Source organism: Malurus melanocephalus, unplaced genomic scaffold (genome assembly GCF_030028575.1).
Source record: "Malurus melanocephalus ecotype Western Australia unplaced genomic scaffold, MMel_1.1 scaffold_36, whole genome shotgun sequence".
Taxonomy (NCBI): Eukaryota; Metazoa; Chordata; class Aves; order Passeriformes; family Maluridae; genus Malurus; species Malurus melanocephalus.
Genome location: NW_026623268.1, coordinates 1,729,097 through 1,748,015, shown reverse-complemented (window position 1 = coordinate 1,748,015; position 18,919 = coordinate 1,729,097). Strand labels below are relative to the sequence as shown.

Sequence of the window (18,919 nt, the reverse complement as noted above, 5' to 3'; positions counted from 1 at the left end):
GATTTCTCCTCCTCGGGTGGAATTAGTGATGAGGCTTTGGCGCGGTGAAAATTACGAGGCACAGATTGGTCACTTCATGGCAGAAGATCAGAGGGTGCCACTGCGACTGTCACTTTGATCATGTGCTTGGGACAAAGTGGTGGGAGTGAGTGTTTTGACAGCAAACACTCTTGAGTGAGTCTTGAAACTCACTTCTGTGAGTGTAGGGATTGGGAAAATGAATTTTGTGGTTKTCAATTCCACTTGCTTCTTGCATTGGTCTTGCATCGTTTCCGTAACTGACCTCCTCAGAATCTAAATTGTCACATAACTTTTTCTTTCCATCTCAGAGATGGAAATATGGTTGAATTTCAGAAATTSTGTATTTAAATTCACAAAGGGAATAGCACATATGCGCACTGTACTATTTTTGCATACAAATGAAACATTTAGCTAATTAATTAAAATTAATTAATTGAATGAGAAAAGTTCAGAGATACATCCGCAGAGCATGCTAAGTTGTGTGGACTGACTTTTTCCTCTTATTTCTAGCTAATTGCATTTAAGTGTGTTCTTCTACACGTACAAAACTAATGCTAATAAGCATTTGACATGCCTGGATTTGTTTCCTTTTAATTTATAATGGAGGAGGAGAAGACCCATTTGCTTTCGAGAGGAAATGGGGCTATTGTAGCATTTAGTCTTTTGAAGGTTGCTGCTGGCTGAGGCAGGCAGCAGCAAGGTGTTAGTTCATGCTGTAGGAGCATCATGCTTGGGCTGACCTGACACTTGTCCGACCTCTTGGTGAGCAGACTGAGTTTGTTATTCTAGGAGGAAACTGAAATAACGGGGGGGTAGGGAAGAGTCATAATTTACCTCCAGATAATTTGAGTGGAATAGGCTCACGAGTTGTCAGGGGTGTGTTAGAGGGGGTGGGACCATGCAGCGAGAAGTGGCGCTGGGAGGACAGCATGGTTTAGGTATGTGTGAAACTTTGTCTTTCTGTGCTTCGGGAACTGCTGAAGAACTCCCCAGAATTTCAATTTGCAGCATTTCTGTAGTTAGTGCTTCACTCATGGCTCGGAAATCTTACTTTTGAGCAAGAGGGGAGCCTCTTTATTGGCAGGCTTCGTTTTATTTGCTGACAAAAAGCAGAGCTTGTTTTAAGGTGAGGGACTGTGGTGTTGTCGAATACAATGCTTCAGTATGAGAAAATGCTAGAGCGTCTAAGAAGGGTTCTGCTAGTGAGGGACTGTTTCCTTGCCAAAATATTTTCATTTATCTTATGCCAGAGAAAGTTGGGGAGCCTATATCCTGTATCTGTAAGTGCTGGCATAATTCTGATTTGGGTAAGGARTCCCATACAGAAATGAAGCTGCTTGAAAGGTGTGCACAAAGCTGTTACTCAATTAGGRCATTAAATATGTGAACAGGCTTCTAAAAGAATGTCTTGATTGACAATGAAAGTAACCAAGACTTGGAGAATTCCACAATTAAAGTTGCTTTTAAGCTCTTTTGTAAAAGTACAGTGAGTGATACTATGTAGGAAGCTAGCCTCATTCTTTGTGTGAGAGGCTGATCCTCTGTTAATAAGCAATTATTCATTTTCTTTTTTGTTCTCTACTGAGCTCTAAGCCTCACATACTACATGGTATTTAAATCTTTTTTCTGAAGACAGTGCTTTCATGTCTCACATGCTTTTCTGTAGAGCACCTTTGGGGTATGAGCTGATTTAAAAATAACATTATTTTGATGAATGTGAAGCTTGTTCTTAATACTGGGTCARATGTTGTTCTCCTCTCCTTCCAGACAGCAGCAAATTGAGAAATGAAATAGTGCAGATATTGCTGTGCTGAATATGTTTTTCACTTGGTAGCCCACTGTATTATCTTGTAGTATTCAAGTGGAGGTTTTTTTCAGTCTATCATATATAAAATCATTCAACATATGTAATTCAGAATTCCTTGGTCAAAGACTTGAACTTGAGTGTGTTATTCTCATGAAAAATTATGAGCATTTTTTATTAGCTTGAACACCTTCAGAAGTGCCCTGTGCTGCATTTCATAATCTCATGTCGTGGGGACTGTCCAGCTGATGGCTGTGCAAGTCAGCTCTTGGGATTTTTGAAACAGTTCTGTAGTGGTTCTAGCTCCTGGTTGCAAGGAAGTTGATATTTGAAATTTTTTTTTTGTTTTTTTTTTGTTTTTTTTTGTTTTTCATGTTGTTAAGCAGGTGTGAATGAAAGCAAGCAGCACCATGCGAGTTTCTTGCTCTTTGTGGATTGCACCTTGAGACACAGTGCTCCTAGCAGATGTTTAGGTATTGACATAAATTTGGTATGGTCTGTTCATTAGCTGAGTTTAGCCACGTTTTTTTTTAGTTTAGAAAAACACAGCTATAGGATGAATGGTTGCTTAGCTTTCATCAGAGTAGAAGTTGAATAATGTGTCAGTAATTCTGAACATAGGAAGCTTGTAGAGTCTGTAGAGCAAGAACTTTGTTATCACACATGTAGTTTGATAGCCAGTCTGTTGGGATTCCTAGTGGATACCAATGTACATGTAAAACTGGAAAAAAGTACCCTAAAGTTGAAAATAACCTTTTATTCTGAAGCTGATTCCCCAGTGATTTAAAACAGATTTATTTGCAATCTTTTATTGTAAAATKTAGTGCTGGGTGCTCGCTTTTGAATGTGATTCCTACATTTTGTTCTAAACAAACAGCAGCCTGTCAAGGTGTTGTCATATACTCAAACCTCGTTGAAAGTGCAAAAGAAATTCACCGCTGTAGCTTTAAAGTGTTTGCTTTGGTGTAGCAGAGAAAAGGAATTTTTCAATTTCTGTTATTGAGTTGTCATCATCTGAAAAGTGAAAGAACTGATGGCTCTGTGCACACTGAGCCTAGTGAAATGATTTCCCATGAGAAAACCATTCAGTGTTCTGTGACTCAGCCAAAGTATTTGTGGATCATTTGTGTGTTCCCTGTTTCCCTTCAGTTCCTCTGTGTGCTCTCCTCTGTGCAGCATTCCTGCTCTCACCTCCTGCTGTCAGTGGACAGTGGTGGCTCTGGCCAGTCCAGAGCTGGGCATGTGCTGATCTGTCAGCAGGAGTTTGGGGAGAAGGAATCAGGCAAAGGGAAGATGGCTCTAGCTACATACCCATCAGCTGAGCAAGAGGSTSCTGGAAGAGCTGATTTMCTCCTAGAACAGGGGACTGACAGRGGTTCCAGCTGCCAGGGTAGCCCAYTGCAGGTGTGGCTTTTTCCTGCTSCGGGYATGTGARTACAAAGGAATACCACAGCACCATCTGTCACATGGGCAATTGTCATGTGCTGCCCTGCACACAAGTGCCATTTTCTATTCTTGCTAAATTAGATTGGGTGGTGTCTCACTGCCCTTTGTATGGCAGTGTATGTCTCACTGACCATGGCTGGACTGGTCTGGGAGGAAGGGAGTCACAGCCAAACCCATAGGGAATTATTTTGATTTAAAAGAGCCTCAGATCTTTGTGTGAGAGATTTATTGYCACGCAAATTAACATGAGATTAAGGGTTTTATGATGAGTCGGGCAGTGCTCTAATGAACTGGTTTGCTTTTTTAATGGGACAGTTTTGCTTAAGAGTGCAGAGTGTTTYGAAGGTGCGGTTGTGCAGCCTGAGGATTCAGGGATTGGTACCATTTAGGCAGGAGTGCTGATGCAAATCCCTTTCATTCCTGTGTTGAGAAATATGGAAGAATTTTTCAAGACCGGGGCTTACAGTTGGGCTAGACTTATTCAGGTTTTCTRATCCTTTTTTTTAACTTTCCAGCAYTGCACAYTGAAGATAGATTTAGTGRGGAGGATCARTCCYCTRAAGAAYTTTGTGGAGGARTGCTGTTCCTGAGGGAAAGTGAGTTGGTATTGGAAGTATAGAAAGATGGTGAATATTCTTGGCTGTTGAAAACACTAAAAACCMGGAGTATTCTTGGCTTTTGAAAACATGAATCTCAGCAACATTATTRTTCCTCCTTCAGTTAATGAACCTTATTTGAAGTGGATAAGTGGATCTGGTGAGCCAGAGGTTCTTCAGAGCATCCCTTCTGTGAGGGTGCTTCTCAGTCCTGGCTTGGTTCAGCCCAGCTCATCWAGAGCCTGTTGAGGTTGTGCTCGCCTAGTCTGTTCCTGTTAAGAATGCAGGAATCACCCTTTTATGTAAATACTCTTTGGAGCTCTCATACTCACAAGAATGTACTGTATTTTGGTTTTAAGCAGTACAATGCATGTTGGTTTTATATATATGTGTGTGTGTGTCTGTGGCTATAAAAATCAAGCATCTGAGCTAGTGTTAAGAAGGTAATGTAAATGTTCTTTCAGAAGCTTGTATGCTGTTACTGTTTGCATCTCAAGCCAGTGACCTTCTATCATGTTAGTGTAGTCCTTAGGAAAATTGTTTTCCTGCTACTGAATGTTCAACTTTCAAGATTTTTAGGAATSTTTTCTTATGTTATTCGTGTAAGAGAAAAGTAATCCCTCTCCTTTTTCTGCAGTTCTGCCARCCTGCTTTATGCTCTTGGAAATGATGCATTAGGTTTTTAATGTGATCACTGCTGCTCTGTGTAGTTTCAGTCATCAGCTGGTTAAGGGCTGCCTTGAATGCATCAGCTTTCATAGCTCAGATAGTCATCAGTTCAAATGCAATCCTTGTTGGAATTGCTGCTCAGCGTGTTGTGAAATGTTTCTATATTGGTTACTTTATCCATCTTTTGAAAGGCTTTTAAAAAAGCCCTAGCTTGTCATCCCTGCTTTTGTAACTGTGCCCTGTCCTTTGGGGAAAGCACTCAGGATTACCTGGAATTTGTTTTGTAGTCAAAGTATTTTCTTTTCCTCCTGCATTTTCTGATTGAGTTGCTTTTAGAATAATTTCTCTAAAATAGTAGGGAACATTCATGGTACTTGTATTTAAAATAGTACAATTGAAACCATTGTCCAAGCATAGAGTGTGTATTTGTTACTAAATTGAAGTTAGGGGAGGTGGAGAGGGAGAGCAGGAGTAATRTTAATGTAAAAGGCCTTGTGGTAACTTGCATTAGGATAGGATCTATAAAATTAGCTCTGCTGGGTTTGTTTTTTTTTGTTTTTTTTTACAGAATGGTGGGTACTTACTTATCTGTGAAGCTTAACCATTAATGCAACAAGACAATGAAATACTAGATTTTGCTAAGCTGCATTCTTTGCCATCCAACTGGAGGCAAACACCTTAAACTGTGCTATTCATACGCTATCGAAGCTTATTGCTTTATAACTGAACACTTTATGTTATTTAAAACAAAAATTATACTTAAAAATCTGATAGTGACTTGACATTTGGACCGCAGAATAACACTGSTTTTGAAAATGGCTTCTGGTTGATGCAATTTTTGTCTAGTGCCTGAAAAAAAAAAATACCAAAAACCCAAACACAAGTCCTTGGATGGGTAAGAAACCTGTGCTTTCTTTTCAGGCATGTAATTTCTGGTGTTTCCCTGCATGACTGCTTAGTTTCCCTTGGTGAAGAGTTGTAAGTAGATCAGATTTCTTTATGGTTGCTAAACTCTTCAAAAATGAAATTAAAGCAGATAGTTCATACTTGTAGCTGTCTCAGTGTTTCAGTCAGTTGGACTGTGGAATTGTAACAGTCATTTGGTGCTGCTTGTGGCATTTGGATGCTTCCTGTTGGCATTTCTTACCAAATCTCTGTGTTGTCACTTTTGTTTAGGTGATACTATTTTTTTTTTCCTCTGCAACTACCAAAATAAAAATAATTTTTAGAGAGTTAGCAGTCTGTAAGGTTTAGACCAACACAGCTGGTAGGTACTGAAATTCAGTGGTCAGTACTCTCTGCTTTGGTGAGATTAGTTACATCCTGAAAATCAAGCACATAAATGTTTATCTTTGCAGTAAGTTACATATCATACTCGTAAATGTTTTGTTGGAAGTTTGCAGTGAGACTGTGATTTGAGTTGACCTCTCTAGCTATAAGACAACTGGAATATGTTTGCAGTAACAATGTAAAATACAAGTCCATGAATCATCAGAAATGTGAGGATTCTTATCAACTATTGGCAATAGTTTCTAAAAAAGTACATTCTTTTGATGAAAAAGGATTCCTGGAAGCAGAATGTGTGTAAATGGGGACTGAATATGTACGTGTCAGACGTGCTTGGTTTTAATGTTTGCTGCCATGAGGAGAATGTTTTGGCCTGTTCACCACTCTCTGCACAAGAGGTGTTGTGCATTGTGACTCATTAATCATTATTTTCCTGCAATTATTTGACTGCCGATCTTAAGAATCTCTGTTCTCAGTATCTTACTGAAAACACGAATTTCTGCCCTATTAGTAGGAATTCCATGCATCTTGTTTGTGAGGGGTGTCAGGGTTAGGAAGGTCCCCGTTCTGCGCCATGGCTGCATAGCTGYTGCATTAGTAAATGTTGTTGTGGAAGCTGACCCCAGTTTGTGAACTCACTTGTGTCATTCTTGGCAATACCAGTAGGTGTGTTTTTAAGAATGTTTTAAAAACAGATGGGATGGGGGCTGGGGGTTTGGTTTTGTATTTTGCTTGTTTTCTTCTCCAGGTGTTTAAAGCATGCTAGCTTTAGAAATAGTTAAAAAGTCTTTCTCAAGATACCTTCGCTCAAGTGTGAGAAGTTTCTGGAAAGAAATTTAATGCAACATCTCAAATTCCCCTTGGTGAGAATAATGAGTAACCAACCATAAGTAGGTGAGGTGTACAAAAAGTCATACTTTAAAAGGCCCTTCTGGTCTTCAGTGCGCTACGAATCCATTCTTCTATAAAATTATTTATAAATTAGGATCAGACAGGTTCAAACTTGCTTTTTTCTTTYTGAGAAAGATAGTCTAGAGGTTTTTTATTTGTGTCATTTTTTAATGTTTCTTTTTCTTTTTTAAGGAAATACTTCTCGAGCATTTTTTTATGCCAGAGTTTGTCTTTCACTGGCAAGACTGTATTACAGTGCTTTTGTTGATTGAAGTATTAAAAAAAAAAATCTATTTTAAGATTTTTTTGTTCTGCGTGGGTATTGTTTGTTTTGTAAACATGTTTAATTGTTTAGTAAAAATTTTACATAAGTATATTACATTTCAACATTCTTCATGGTGTGAAAACTCAATTCAGCTAATCACAGGRGACTTCCTTATTATCCATATTCCAGAGATCAGGCATCATTTATGTACTGAAAAGTGAAAATAAAATCCATGATCAGATCATCTATAAACTTTATTAACACACCCCTACCCACTTTATATCTTCACTTGTTAATCCTTCCTCTAAATCTTCTTCCTAGACTTCTGAAGTTTTCCAAATTTACTTTTAGCTCAAGGAAGAGGTTTTGTTGTCAAGGATTGGGATATTATCCATCAGAATAACAGTCGTTGCCAGCTACTCATGTTTGGATTGTCAGTCTTGCTGGAATTTGATTGATTGTGCATGAGATCACATGGATTCTCTTTTATTTTTTTTTTTCCCCACAGTGGTTTTTCTGATAGAACCATTTATTAAAAAAAAMCCTCTGATTTTCTTGGTTTTTTACTTAAAGTGCTGTCAGAGGTAATAATTTTATACATCCTTGTTAAATACTATTAATGATGGAAAAGGGAACTTGAAAAGTTTGTCATGCTTCTGGAAATAGTTGTGAGTAGATAATTTTTCTGTCATGGTTTCTAAAAATTATGATGGTGTAAAAGCTTCCCAGGGTGATGCTGTCAGTCATATCACACTGTTTATTGCAACCTGGCATTTAATCAAAAAATTATTCCAGATTTGCAAAAGGATAATTATTTTTCATCCCTAAGTACCATTTTCACCTTCTATTCAGTGATCCAYTTGTGATTTTCCTAAACTTAGACTGGGCCGTTGTAAGACCTCAAATGTTGCTTAGCTGTGAAGAGGAAATCTCTTCAGGTCATTGCAATTTCTTGGAGTAGAAATAGTAGCTGTTTCAGTGCCCAGTTGCAGCTTTGGATGTTGAAGGATAACACTGAACTGTTTTAGCAGCTGTGCCACACTTTACTTTCACCCCAATACAAAATTAAAAAGAAACAAATAGGATGTATAAAGTGTTTTAATTAGACTTGGSAAGAGAAGACACTTGTACAGCTACTTGGGTGTAAATGTGAGGAGGATTGTGTAGAGAAACCCCACAGGAATGAGGCAGGTGTAAGATATTCAATATCTTGAGTGGAAAGATGAATTATATCTTTGGTGCAGTTTTGCTTGGYYACTTCTCAGAGTTCAGAGCTTTTGYCTCTGGAAGGATAGTTTASCACAGTGATGTAACATGTATGCTGAATATGTTGCTTGTGTATGTTTGCCTGCACAGGGTTTTGTAGCTGGCAACTGCTGCATCTTTAACTGTAGCCCGTTAAAGCCCATATGTGCTTATTTTAACTTTGCTCCAGGATGGTTAAAATACAGAAAAAACCATTTTGCATTGCTCAGTGTGGTGGAAGGAAACCACCAGTCCTTAATTTTTCTTTTGCAAATCTGTGAGTTTTGTTAGAAACCAAGAAGCCCTAAACCATGTTACCTGTTAAATTCTGTCTTTATGCAGCTGGTACAGGTGTCAAAATCATCTCATTATCACAAGGATGGAAAGAAGAATGCATTAAATTGAATGCTTTTGAGCACTTGTGTGCCAAGTCTAGTGATGATAAGTTTTTATCTTTTTTCCCAAGTGAATTTGAAAATGTCAAATAAAGCATTTGCATTACTTTATATCTTCATTTTTAAAGAGCTGTTTTCAAGTTCTCCAGTCCTCGTACAGAAGGCATGATTTCCTTCTTGCTACACAGAAGGTACAGCTAAGCTGATGAGCAGGTTTAAAGTTTGTAGAGTTTTTTGTGAAGCTTCACACACTGACTTTGTGCATGGTCTTCCTATATCTTTTGTGATAATTTTAGCACTTAAAGAATGATTACTCAAATACTTAAATTTACTGTCATATTCCTAGTTAGTCATCTTGTTATTMASTAATACATAATGTTTATTTWATTGACTGTATTCMTAGAGGGTCAAAAGAGTGAAAATTTCTTCATTTTAAGGGAGCATCTACAGGACAAAAGTAGGAATGAAGTTCCTTTTAGAACATACTGTGTATTAAATTTCATGATTCTGGAATGAAGCCAAATTGTTCAAAATGGGAAAGCTTCGAACAGTCTCCACTGTGATTTTGAAATTAGATTAGAAAATGGATGTTGAAAATCAAAATTATGCTGTATGTCACCTACAACAGGAGAAGAAGCTGCTGGTGCAGAGATGTGGAGTGGGACTCTTTCATCAGTTGGACAATAAACTTTAAAGAGRGTTAGAAACTGATATTTAACTTTTCTGTTCTTGGTGCAGCTGTGGRGTGCAAATAATGTCAACTGTGTTTTGAGGTTTTCTCTTCTGAAAGCATCCAATCTTTTCTTTTTGCTCAGGTACCCAAACCATCAGCTTCCTCTCTGCCAGTTTCTGCCGATTCCATGGTACCAAAAATTAGTTTTACTGGTAGCTGCTGCTTCTCCTCCCTGTCCCTCCCTTGCATCCTCTGCATTGTTGAGGCTCCAGTGGYTGGTGATCCATACTCATCCCTTGCCCAGCACAAGTCAGCTGGGATGGGAAGCTGGGCACAGAACTGTGGTGCAGCTCAGCTGTGAGCAGTGGCAATGGGTAGGGTAGGGAAGCACAGCTGCTTGTGAAAGACAGGATGKTGCTGCCACCATGGATCTGCAGTTTAGGCTGTGCAGTCTCATTTTGGAGCTGGAAATGGGGGAAAATGTTGAGTGTAGTGTTAATTTAGCATGTGAATTATTGGTATGATTGGAGAGCTTCTTGCCTCTTTGTTAACATATGTCAGGCTTGCAAAATTTCTTGTGGTCCTGGTGTGGTGAGGAGTTTGAAGAACTTTCAGGAAGTTTGAAGCTCATGCTGACCATGACTGTTGCTTATTCTCATAGTGTTTTGCGTGACCATCTGTGTGTTATTTTTCATTTATTCATCATCTGTGTTTGTGCTGTGTAGCGCTTAAAGCACTGAAGCACAACTGTGTTTATTTTTACAGAAGTGTTGGTGGAGATTGCAAAGGGATTGCTGTGTCTTGAGAAGTGGGCAAGCTGCATGTGCCAGCCAAACAAAGACATACAACATGAGCTGTCACTGTGAGTCAGCCTGGGCAGCAGATCAGAAGGGCTTCTGCATTWTGTACCATTGAGTGCTCTCACAGAGCCCTCATGTAAATCACTTTTCACCATGCCTAGCCTGTCTCTGTCGGTCCTTTTGCCAGCATACTATTTAAGCCAGTCACAGCTGTCCTTGGGAATTTGCATGTTTTCCCTGACATCAATAAGGAAAAGCTCTATAGCACAGTCTTACACAGCTGATCTTTTTTCTGTTCTTTTGAAGCAGTCCATTTAGTGAGTACACAACAGCAGAGGAAGCACGCATCTTACCTGCTCTGACAACTTAATAATTTTAGAGAATTTATTTTTAAATGTTAGCATATTTTGGATGCCAAATTTAGGATCCTGTGTGTTACTCTTTCATGTAAAGTTTAAAGTAAAAAAGTAAAGTGGCTGAAAACTTAAGACTGGAGTTCCAGAGGTGGTGACTGTAAAGCTGCGTGTATGGATTAAAATAATAAARTGCTAATTATCACTAGCCCAGCATGTGGCCAGGGCTATAAATGAAAACAGTAAAATTTTGTTGCAATGGCATCTTAAATTTTGTACTTTTGTTCTAAGAACAAGAATCAGCCTCTGTCTCCTGTCACCCTCCTATCACCCCACTGAGCTGCCAACATTTTGAAAAGCAAAATGCCTACCATGCTTTTGTCYTGTTCCTGTCTTTGCTGAACCTCAACTCATAATTTCATTAACTGTCTAAGGGTGCCCTGCAGCTGATGAACCAGTCCAGGCTGGGRCAGCCATAATCCCACCTTGCCCTGTCCTTTGGCAGTGGAGCTGCCTCAGAGAAGGTGGGTTGCTGAAACCCAGCCCTGGTGGTGGCAGTGGATTGGGGCACTCTCTGCAGGCATCTTGGTTCCTCAAGCTGGTCCCATTCCTGTGTGACTGCTCTTCCCAGGGTTGGGATGGTTTGTACCTCTCTGCTCGGCATTCAAGGTTGTCTAAAATGCAAACACAGGTTAGCAGTGCTGGTGAAAGAAGCAGTTGCTGGTCCCTCTGTCAAGAAAGGTGCTGCTGCATATGCATGGTAAAATTTATTAGGGGATTGCTCTAGGTTAAAACTAACAGCTATTTTTATACCAAGTCCGGGCTCTGGTTGGCCATGTGGCTGCTTAAGTTTTTGCCTCAACTACCAGGAAGAGTGTGAGAACATGTGGCCAAAAGTGAGAGGCAGACAAGGCCTSCTTTTGTCTGTGGCTGTGCTAATTTAAAGAGCCTTCAAGTGTTTATTGAGCTGTGGCCTCGCTTGTGGCAGTGTGGGGTATTTTATGTTGTGAAACATCTGTAGTGGTTTGAAATGCCCAAACCAGTGTGTTACTGAGGCAAATAAATGGCATAAAGATCAAAGTGGACTGTGTGCTTGTTGTCTTGTTAAGAAAATTAGTTCTGACAGAGGGATGGATTCCTTCCTGAAGAACATGACTCCATGGAATTTGGTGGAAACAGCAGTGAGTTTGGAGGGCACAAATAAGGGCATTTGAAAATACTTGAAAAAGCTATTTAGAATTTGATGTCTCTGTGGTCTTAATTCCTCAGTGTTTCTTATTCATGGAACTCTTTTGTTCTTTGTGTAAACTTCCTTGCCCACRCTGAGAAAAGCAAAAAGCAGATGCAGTGTCTTTTATTAGTGTCCTGATAAAAAGCAGGGAAATGCAGAGCACAGGAGCTGAACAGAAGAGGAAAAWTTATAGTAGTGYRTTGAATCAGAARGMGTTGTRTATTTRAAGTTAAWAYGAATRCTTTAAAACACCCKTTTTTGCTTACATAACTTTTATAGRTTTGGTTCTACCTTTGCTTAATTAAAAAAGTTTTAATTACTTCCAATATGTAGTCACAAACATACAGAAAGTAATAGGTTATATRTTCTATATATAAAATCTTCTCATGAAACCCACTGGTTAAACTTTTCAAAAGGCAGTGCCACGTRGTAAATTTGAGATTGGTGTTTTGATATGCATCAGTTATGCTTTTTAGATTATAATATTGAACTAATGTCTTCATCATTCACTCTTCTCCACATAAGGAAAGTGAAAGTATTCACTGGTCTGAAAAACTAATTTTTAACATGTTTTGATAGTGAGAAGAAGATTAGCATTCACTAACAGCAGCTGGTCTCAGGGGGAAAAAGGCTCTGGTTGACTTCCTCAATAACAAAGCAGAATCCTTTTTTTGTGAATATTAATAGAGTGCTTAGCACCCACTCCTGCACATTCAGTATTCTTTCATGTTATTAAATTCYACAATTTCTTCAGTTATCAAAATCCTGTTGATTTGGTATGTTTGTTTGGTCCGAGTCCTGTATTTTGTTGATGTAAAGGACTTGGGTTTAAGAAACTGTTTTCACTTATGTGCATGATTGCATCAGACATCAGTGTGCCAAGGCCTGGGGGTCACATGGAATCTTCAGGGGATTCATCCAGCCTGCAGTCAGGGGTGCCTGCAGAAGAGATGGGCAGTTCTCCTGGTGACAGCATCTGCCTTCCTCTGCCAGCTGCTTGAGAGGTGCCCATGTTTCTAACACAAGTTTTGGTGAAGGGCTGAGCTTTTCCTCTTTGCCGTGACTTTGGTCCTCAGGACATGTGAAATTGGACGCACATCTGCAGGCGCTCCAGGATCAGGTGTGATGGGTGTGCACACGAGTGATCTGGTGCTTCTACAGAGGGTTTTATCTGTGCTGCAAGTGTGGAGGTGTGTGGTGTGACAGGAGGCTGAAAAAAAGCAGGAGGCTTGTTCAGTGGTAGTGACAACAGAGTTGTCAGCCCATCCAGGAATAATTGATTAGGGATTGATGCCACTTTTCTGTGTGTTCTCAGATATCCCACTCTCACATGCACAGATTAACAGAAGCAAAATATTCTTAATGGCACTTAATGACTTCCAAATGAATGAACTAACTACTCTCCCATATATGCTGCTGCAGTGCAAGGAGTTGTGCTTTCTTTCTCTTTTTATTGGAGAAATTGCTGAATATTGCAGATTGCTCCCCTGATGCTGGATGTGTGTACGTGTCTCTGGAGTTCATCAGTGRTGTTTAAATAAGTATGGCAGGAATGATAAAGCACCACGTTCCATAGGGAGGCTCAAGAACTGCCCTTTTATAGTACCAATACAACAAAATGTGGTTTCATTGTTCTGCAAGTTTCACTGGAAGTGGGGTTTTTAAAATTTTCCTAATAGCTCATGAATGATGCTGCTGCACTTGGAAGACTGTGTATGACATGGTAATCTTCAGATTGTTCAGGCATGAAGTGTCTGGCATTTCTGTTATCACTAACCTAAGTGAAATACAATAAAAATATCTAAAATGTCCTTTCAGAATGAGCTACTTTTACAAACTGTCTTCATAGTAAGATGCTGCTCTAGATGCAGTTCAGCACAACTGGTTTTCCTTTCCCTACCTTTCTAGTGTGATTTGACAGCAGGTTCTTTAGTATGGATAGAGGAGTATTTTTTTTAAACGTTTTTGAGAAAGCCTGCAACAGAAGGGAAGTTTGAAATTGGCATTTCCATTAAATTGTGTGAGGCAAATTACAAAGTTTTTCTCTCTAGCTATGGGAAACAAGATATTGTTCCAAAATACAGGGGATAATGTTGTGATTTTTGAGTGATGTGTCTTTTAAAGAAAAGTCTGTCCTTTTAAAACTTGAAATATTTTGTTTGCATTTTATCACCTAAATGTGTAAGAGTGGTTATGGAGTTCTTTTGCTTTTCTCATCAGAAAGCTGTGCCCTGTTCATCATGCAGACACACTGCAGGTATTGTTTCATACTTGAGACAGGTGAACAGCAAGCTAGTCGAGAGAGGATTGTTTAARTGAATGTTAGGCATGATGTTTTCTACTTCTAACTGGAAAAATTTAGAGTTTAAATACATTTGGGGTCAAAGAAGAGACCCAGGCTCTCCTTTTTCTTTGATTTCCAGCAGCATAGGCTTGAGATGCAAAAATGTGGGGAAGAATCAAAGATACAGAACATGTGCATTATGATATTCCTGATTTTAAGTAGTAGTATTTGTGTGATTACTGCATTGCAATAATAGGCCTATTGAAATGCGAAATAATTGACTTCTGAGCATTCTAGCTCGTGCAAGCACTTTATTTTTCCTGAAAAGGCACTCAAAACAGTGGTTCTGCCCATACAGGTGAAAGCTACTGTGAATTCATGTTCAAAAGGCCACTGTGTTGGTGTATCTGCAGAGTATTTTCAATCTGGGAATGGATAATCAGTTGCTTACCCCATCACGGGATAGAGACAGAACTGGCTAATGGCTCATTGTTTTTGTTTAGAACAAAACTGACATAAAACTGCTGCTTTTGTTGATTATTATTATTATTATATCTGCAATATAAAATTTTGAAATTCTAAGCCCAAATGCCATAATGAATATAATGGTTGTTTTTGTTCTTGTCAATATAATAAATTCCATGCATTTTGTAATGTGTACAAGTACTTCCTTGTGAAAAGCCATTTTACTAGAAAAGGAATTCTTTATTATTAAGTGTTAACATATCGAGACTAATAAGGAATCTGACATTTGAATGTTTAGTAACTAATAAACCAAGGCCAGACAGGTTCTGCATGATAAAGCTTTCACTTTTCTTAGGTTTATAACATGCTTTTTGAAACAAAGCAGGATTATAATGATACATAAAATATGCAGTTAAAGTTACCTCTGTAACRTTGGACAGTGGTATCTTGTGTTAGAGCAACCATAACTTAGAAAAGTAATTTATCAGCTGTCACCCAAATAAAAATAATAGTTGCCATGGAATAGAACAAAGTGCTTCAAAGCAAATTGTATTAATAAAAACATGGCTGAGTAGCAGTTTTCCAGTTAGAAATGCTGATTTTACTAAACAGATATTCCAGTTAACTTTTCCATGGATGCATCATTTTCATTCAAGACTTGCTAGCTGGGCAAAAGGCTGCAGTTTGCATCTGCATCTGTTCATTATTCTGTGTATGCTAGCAGCACTTCAGCTTTTAGAACATGCAGCTRTCTTTCAGTGTGCTCAGATTATAAGGAGAATAGTTTTTGTTAGCAGAAATTAGGTGTGTTTGCAAACAGATTAATGAGACGTAGTTAAAATAATCACGGTTTATTTTTTCCATGTCACTTCAGTGCATTGGACTTAATTTTCCACTCAGTCTTGTAATGTATTGAAGAATTTTTGAAATTTGGTTGCAGTTTTTGGATATTTGTAGAATTTTTCGATATTGTAGAATTTTAGAATACCTAAAGCTTAGTTTACCTTTTGATATTTAGTAGAGGAGCTACACATATTATTGTGTAAGGTGAAACACTTTTAGACTTTTAGATCTCAAAACAAACTTCTGTCAATACAAATCATGTTGATCATTGTGAATGTTACTCTTGAGAACATTCATATTTCTAAACAAGCACAGAAATTCTTACACTTGTGCTACATACAGGGGGAAAGGCATGTCTAGCTGTTGAGTATTTAAATTTATCAGTTTGCTCTTTATTATTTGATATTGAGAATACACAATTTGTGCTATTGTTTTCCATTTGTTAAATAAATTAGTTTTGGTACTGTTATTGCTGTTTAAAATTAGTGCTTGAATGTTAGGTAGAGGTTTCCAGGTTGGAGTTACAATTTAATTTYATGTACAAATTCAGAAAAGTTGAATTTTTCAATTAAGAATGAATTGCAGCATTAAAATAGTGGTATGGTAGAAAACAACTTATTAGTAGTTTGGTAATGGTAAGAGGTGTATTTAGAGTATTTGCTGTTCYTTGGCTTTCTACTTCTTTTTCATTGTGTTGTGAGCACAGTAACACAGTAAAATCAATGTTTTGGTTTTTTACAAGAGTAAAACCTCTTGTTTTTTTGAGAGGTTTCTCTGTCCTTTTCAGTATTTGTTCCYTTCTCTGCTGAGGTGCTGAGGAAATATGAAATAGCAGGGACACTTCCTGTAGTGTCCAWGCCATTTTTTAAATCATTATGGATGAATATCCATCTCAGTGAGGAAGTTGCAGCAGCTCTCTGGTCACCTGTGGTGATTAACTAAGCAAAAGGCAACATTAGTTGAATGGTATTTTCTCACCATTACTGTTTTATTTGCATGTGAGTTACCGTCGAGTTTTCTTACAACATGATTGGTCTGGTGTGGCATGATGCTTTGAGGATGAACATGGGAGCTGATTTCTTTCTGTTCTTTTGTAGGTGATGGGTGTGGACACACTGTGCTGGGCCCTGAGAGCGGGACCTTGGCCTCCATCAACTACCCCCGGACCTCTCCCAACAGCACCGTTTGTGAATGGGAAATTCGAGTGAAGCCTGGCCAGCGAGTGCAGCTCAAGTTCGGTGATTTTGATATCGATGACTCACATTCCTGTCATTCCAGTTACCTAAGAGTTCATAATGGCATTGGCCCCAACAGGACAGAGATAGGTAGGAGCTTCTATTTCACGAGAATTTCTGTCTTGTATAGAATGTGGATATGCTGTTGGTACTTTTGTTACTTTTTACTAACAGCTAAATGCTAAATGCAACACAGATCCTATAATAATCTTTGATTCTAGAGATTCTCAAAGGAAGCGCCACTGCAATTTGTTATTTTCCTCAGACATTTCCAAGTAGCTTGCAAAGTTCTTGTAAGCAGTGGAGAGGAAATTGTAAAACTAGATGCATCTTCATATATATATATATATATATATATATATATATATATATATATATATATATGTATGTATGTATCTTCCTTTTTACATGGATTCACTGTGATCTGAGCTGCTCATCTTGGTGGTGTTAAAGGATGTCATGCTTCAAAAGCTGTGTAGTTCAGATATTTCCCATCTTCTGATTAGGTTCTTAGTTTAATTTTTGTYCTCTTCAGGAGAATTTCATGACTAGAAGTCAGTGTTTCTTTTTCAAATAGCAATGTGCTGTTATCGGTTACATCAAGGTATATGTAGGATGTTAAGACTCTTGTGGTTACTTTGCATAAAACTCACAGTGAATTGTCATTCTTCCTTCTCTAAAATTAGTTGTTATTATGCAGATGAACTTTTTTTTCTTTCCTAAAGCTTTAATTTGGAGAGAGAGAAAGAGAGATTAATTTAATTGAGGTTGATTTTGTGCAACTCAAATGCTGATCCCTCTAAATTGAGCCTTTTTCTAAAGAAGCTAGTGGAGAGTTAGCTTTGTTAACCCTCTTTTTTGTCACCTAGGTAAGTGTGTGTGAAAATAAGTATGTGCTTGGAGCTGTGGAGCCAGACTTGGTCTAAATAGGAAACACTGAGTGCCTTAAATGGCAAGGAACGTCAAGTTCTGATAAGTCTATTACTCACTTTTACAAGGGAATTAATGGGTTCGAGTAAATTCCTACTTCATGTGTTTCTCTTGCATTTCAGCTGTGGCATGCTGGTACAGCAGCACAGTATGTTGAGCAAATCTGGGTGTTGTTCTGCACTTAATAAATTAAATCAAAGGACAAACAGTGATATTAACAGTGGCAAATACAGATGATTCAGGGTTTGGGTTTTGTTCATGTTCGAAGCAACAGACAGTGGAGGTATTAAACAGTGACTTGAATTTTCTTGGAAGAAATCTGGATTTATCCTAATTCAATTCAAGCCTACTGAAGTGGTCTAACATTAAAATACTTGTTTCATGTAAAATCTGAAATTCTGTCATACCTTTTTTAACCCAAAATGACTACAAGGTTGGCTTGTTAGATTAAAAAATAAATTGTTCGTGGGTTCATTGGTAAACAGAGAGAGTTTCTAATGAAGCTTTTAAGAGCTAGTGCTTATTCAAGCCTGTTGAGTATTTATCAAGAAATCAAAAGAACATTCATATGCTCAGTGTTAAGTTTGTCTCTTTCATTAGTAAGATCTAGAGGAGTTTTTTATTAGATTTCACTACAGTCCAATCACTGTGCATCATCAGTCAAATGTACTTATTTAAGACATGGGAGTATCCTCTCCTAATGCTGCTGTACAAAAGCACTCAGGGTCCTTCAATGCATGAGTACAGACAAAATAACCTTCTGCACATACCATTGACAGAGGTGTTACTGCAATCTGCTTTGTCCATTTCTAGTGTTTGCTCTTTGAAAAATGGATAAAAATGGGCAAGAGGCCGGGGAAGAGCTAGAATAATGATTTATAATCTCAAAACCATGTCTTGCCATGAATCATAAGGTGCATCACTCCACAGTTTGACAAAGGCCATATGTCCATGGTGCAAGCAGCACTGGAGAGTTTATCCAAGCTAGATTTAAATGGCTTGCACTGTGTATTTGCCTGAAGAAGGGGATAAATGGTGTTTTGAGAAAAGTCTCATSATGGTCAGTCATGGTACAAGATCCAGTGGCTGAAAACAAAACTTGGAAAAGGGAAAAGAAAAGGTTATGTTGATACAATATTGATTGCATTTAAATACTGTAAAATCTGTTTTCTGGTTTTTATTAGAATTTTGTTATTTCCTGTAGGCCAGTGTTACTCCAGTTCTTCTAGTATTGTAATTTACCTTTATTTGAGAAAGGAGTCCTGCCTCTTTTTTTTGCTATTTTACAATATGATTACATACTTACTATGAGGAAAGCAAATGATGAGCTGGAACATTGGCAGTATTATTTACTCCTTGTGATTACCCACTTTGATTATCCAGTGCAGAATCTTAAATAGGGTTTTAGGTGATTTTTACAATATCAAATGATCAAGGTAGCTGGTAGAACAGATTTTTTTTTCTTAACAAGTTAATTAACTGGTCA

At 38.1% G+C, this 18,919-nt stretch overlaps 1 protein-coding gene across 1 annotated transcript in view; it reads left to right on the top strand.

The window, feature by feature from the left end:
- Window positions 1-919: 919 nt before the first annotated feature.
- DCBLD2 (discoidin, CUB and LCCL domain containing 2) overlaps window positions 920-18,919 on the top strand; it is a 38,119-nt gene continuing 20,119 nt past the window's right edge. The window contains exons 1-4 of the mRNA XM_057364127.1: window positions 920-959; window positions 2,212-2,315; window positions 2,975-3,229; window positions 16,341-16,593. Of these exons, the coding sequence (XP_057220110.1) occupies window positions 920-959; window positions 2,212-2,315; window positions 2,975-3,229; window positions 16,341-16,593 (652 nt within the window). The remainder of the gene's footprint in view (window positions 960-2,211; window positions 2,316-2,974; window positions 3,230-16,340; window positions 16,594-18,919) is intronic.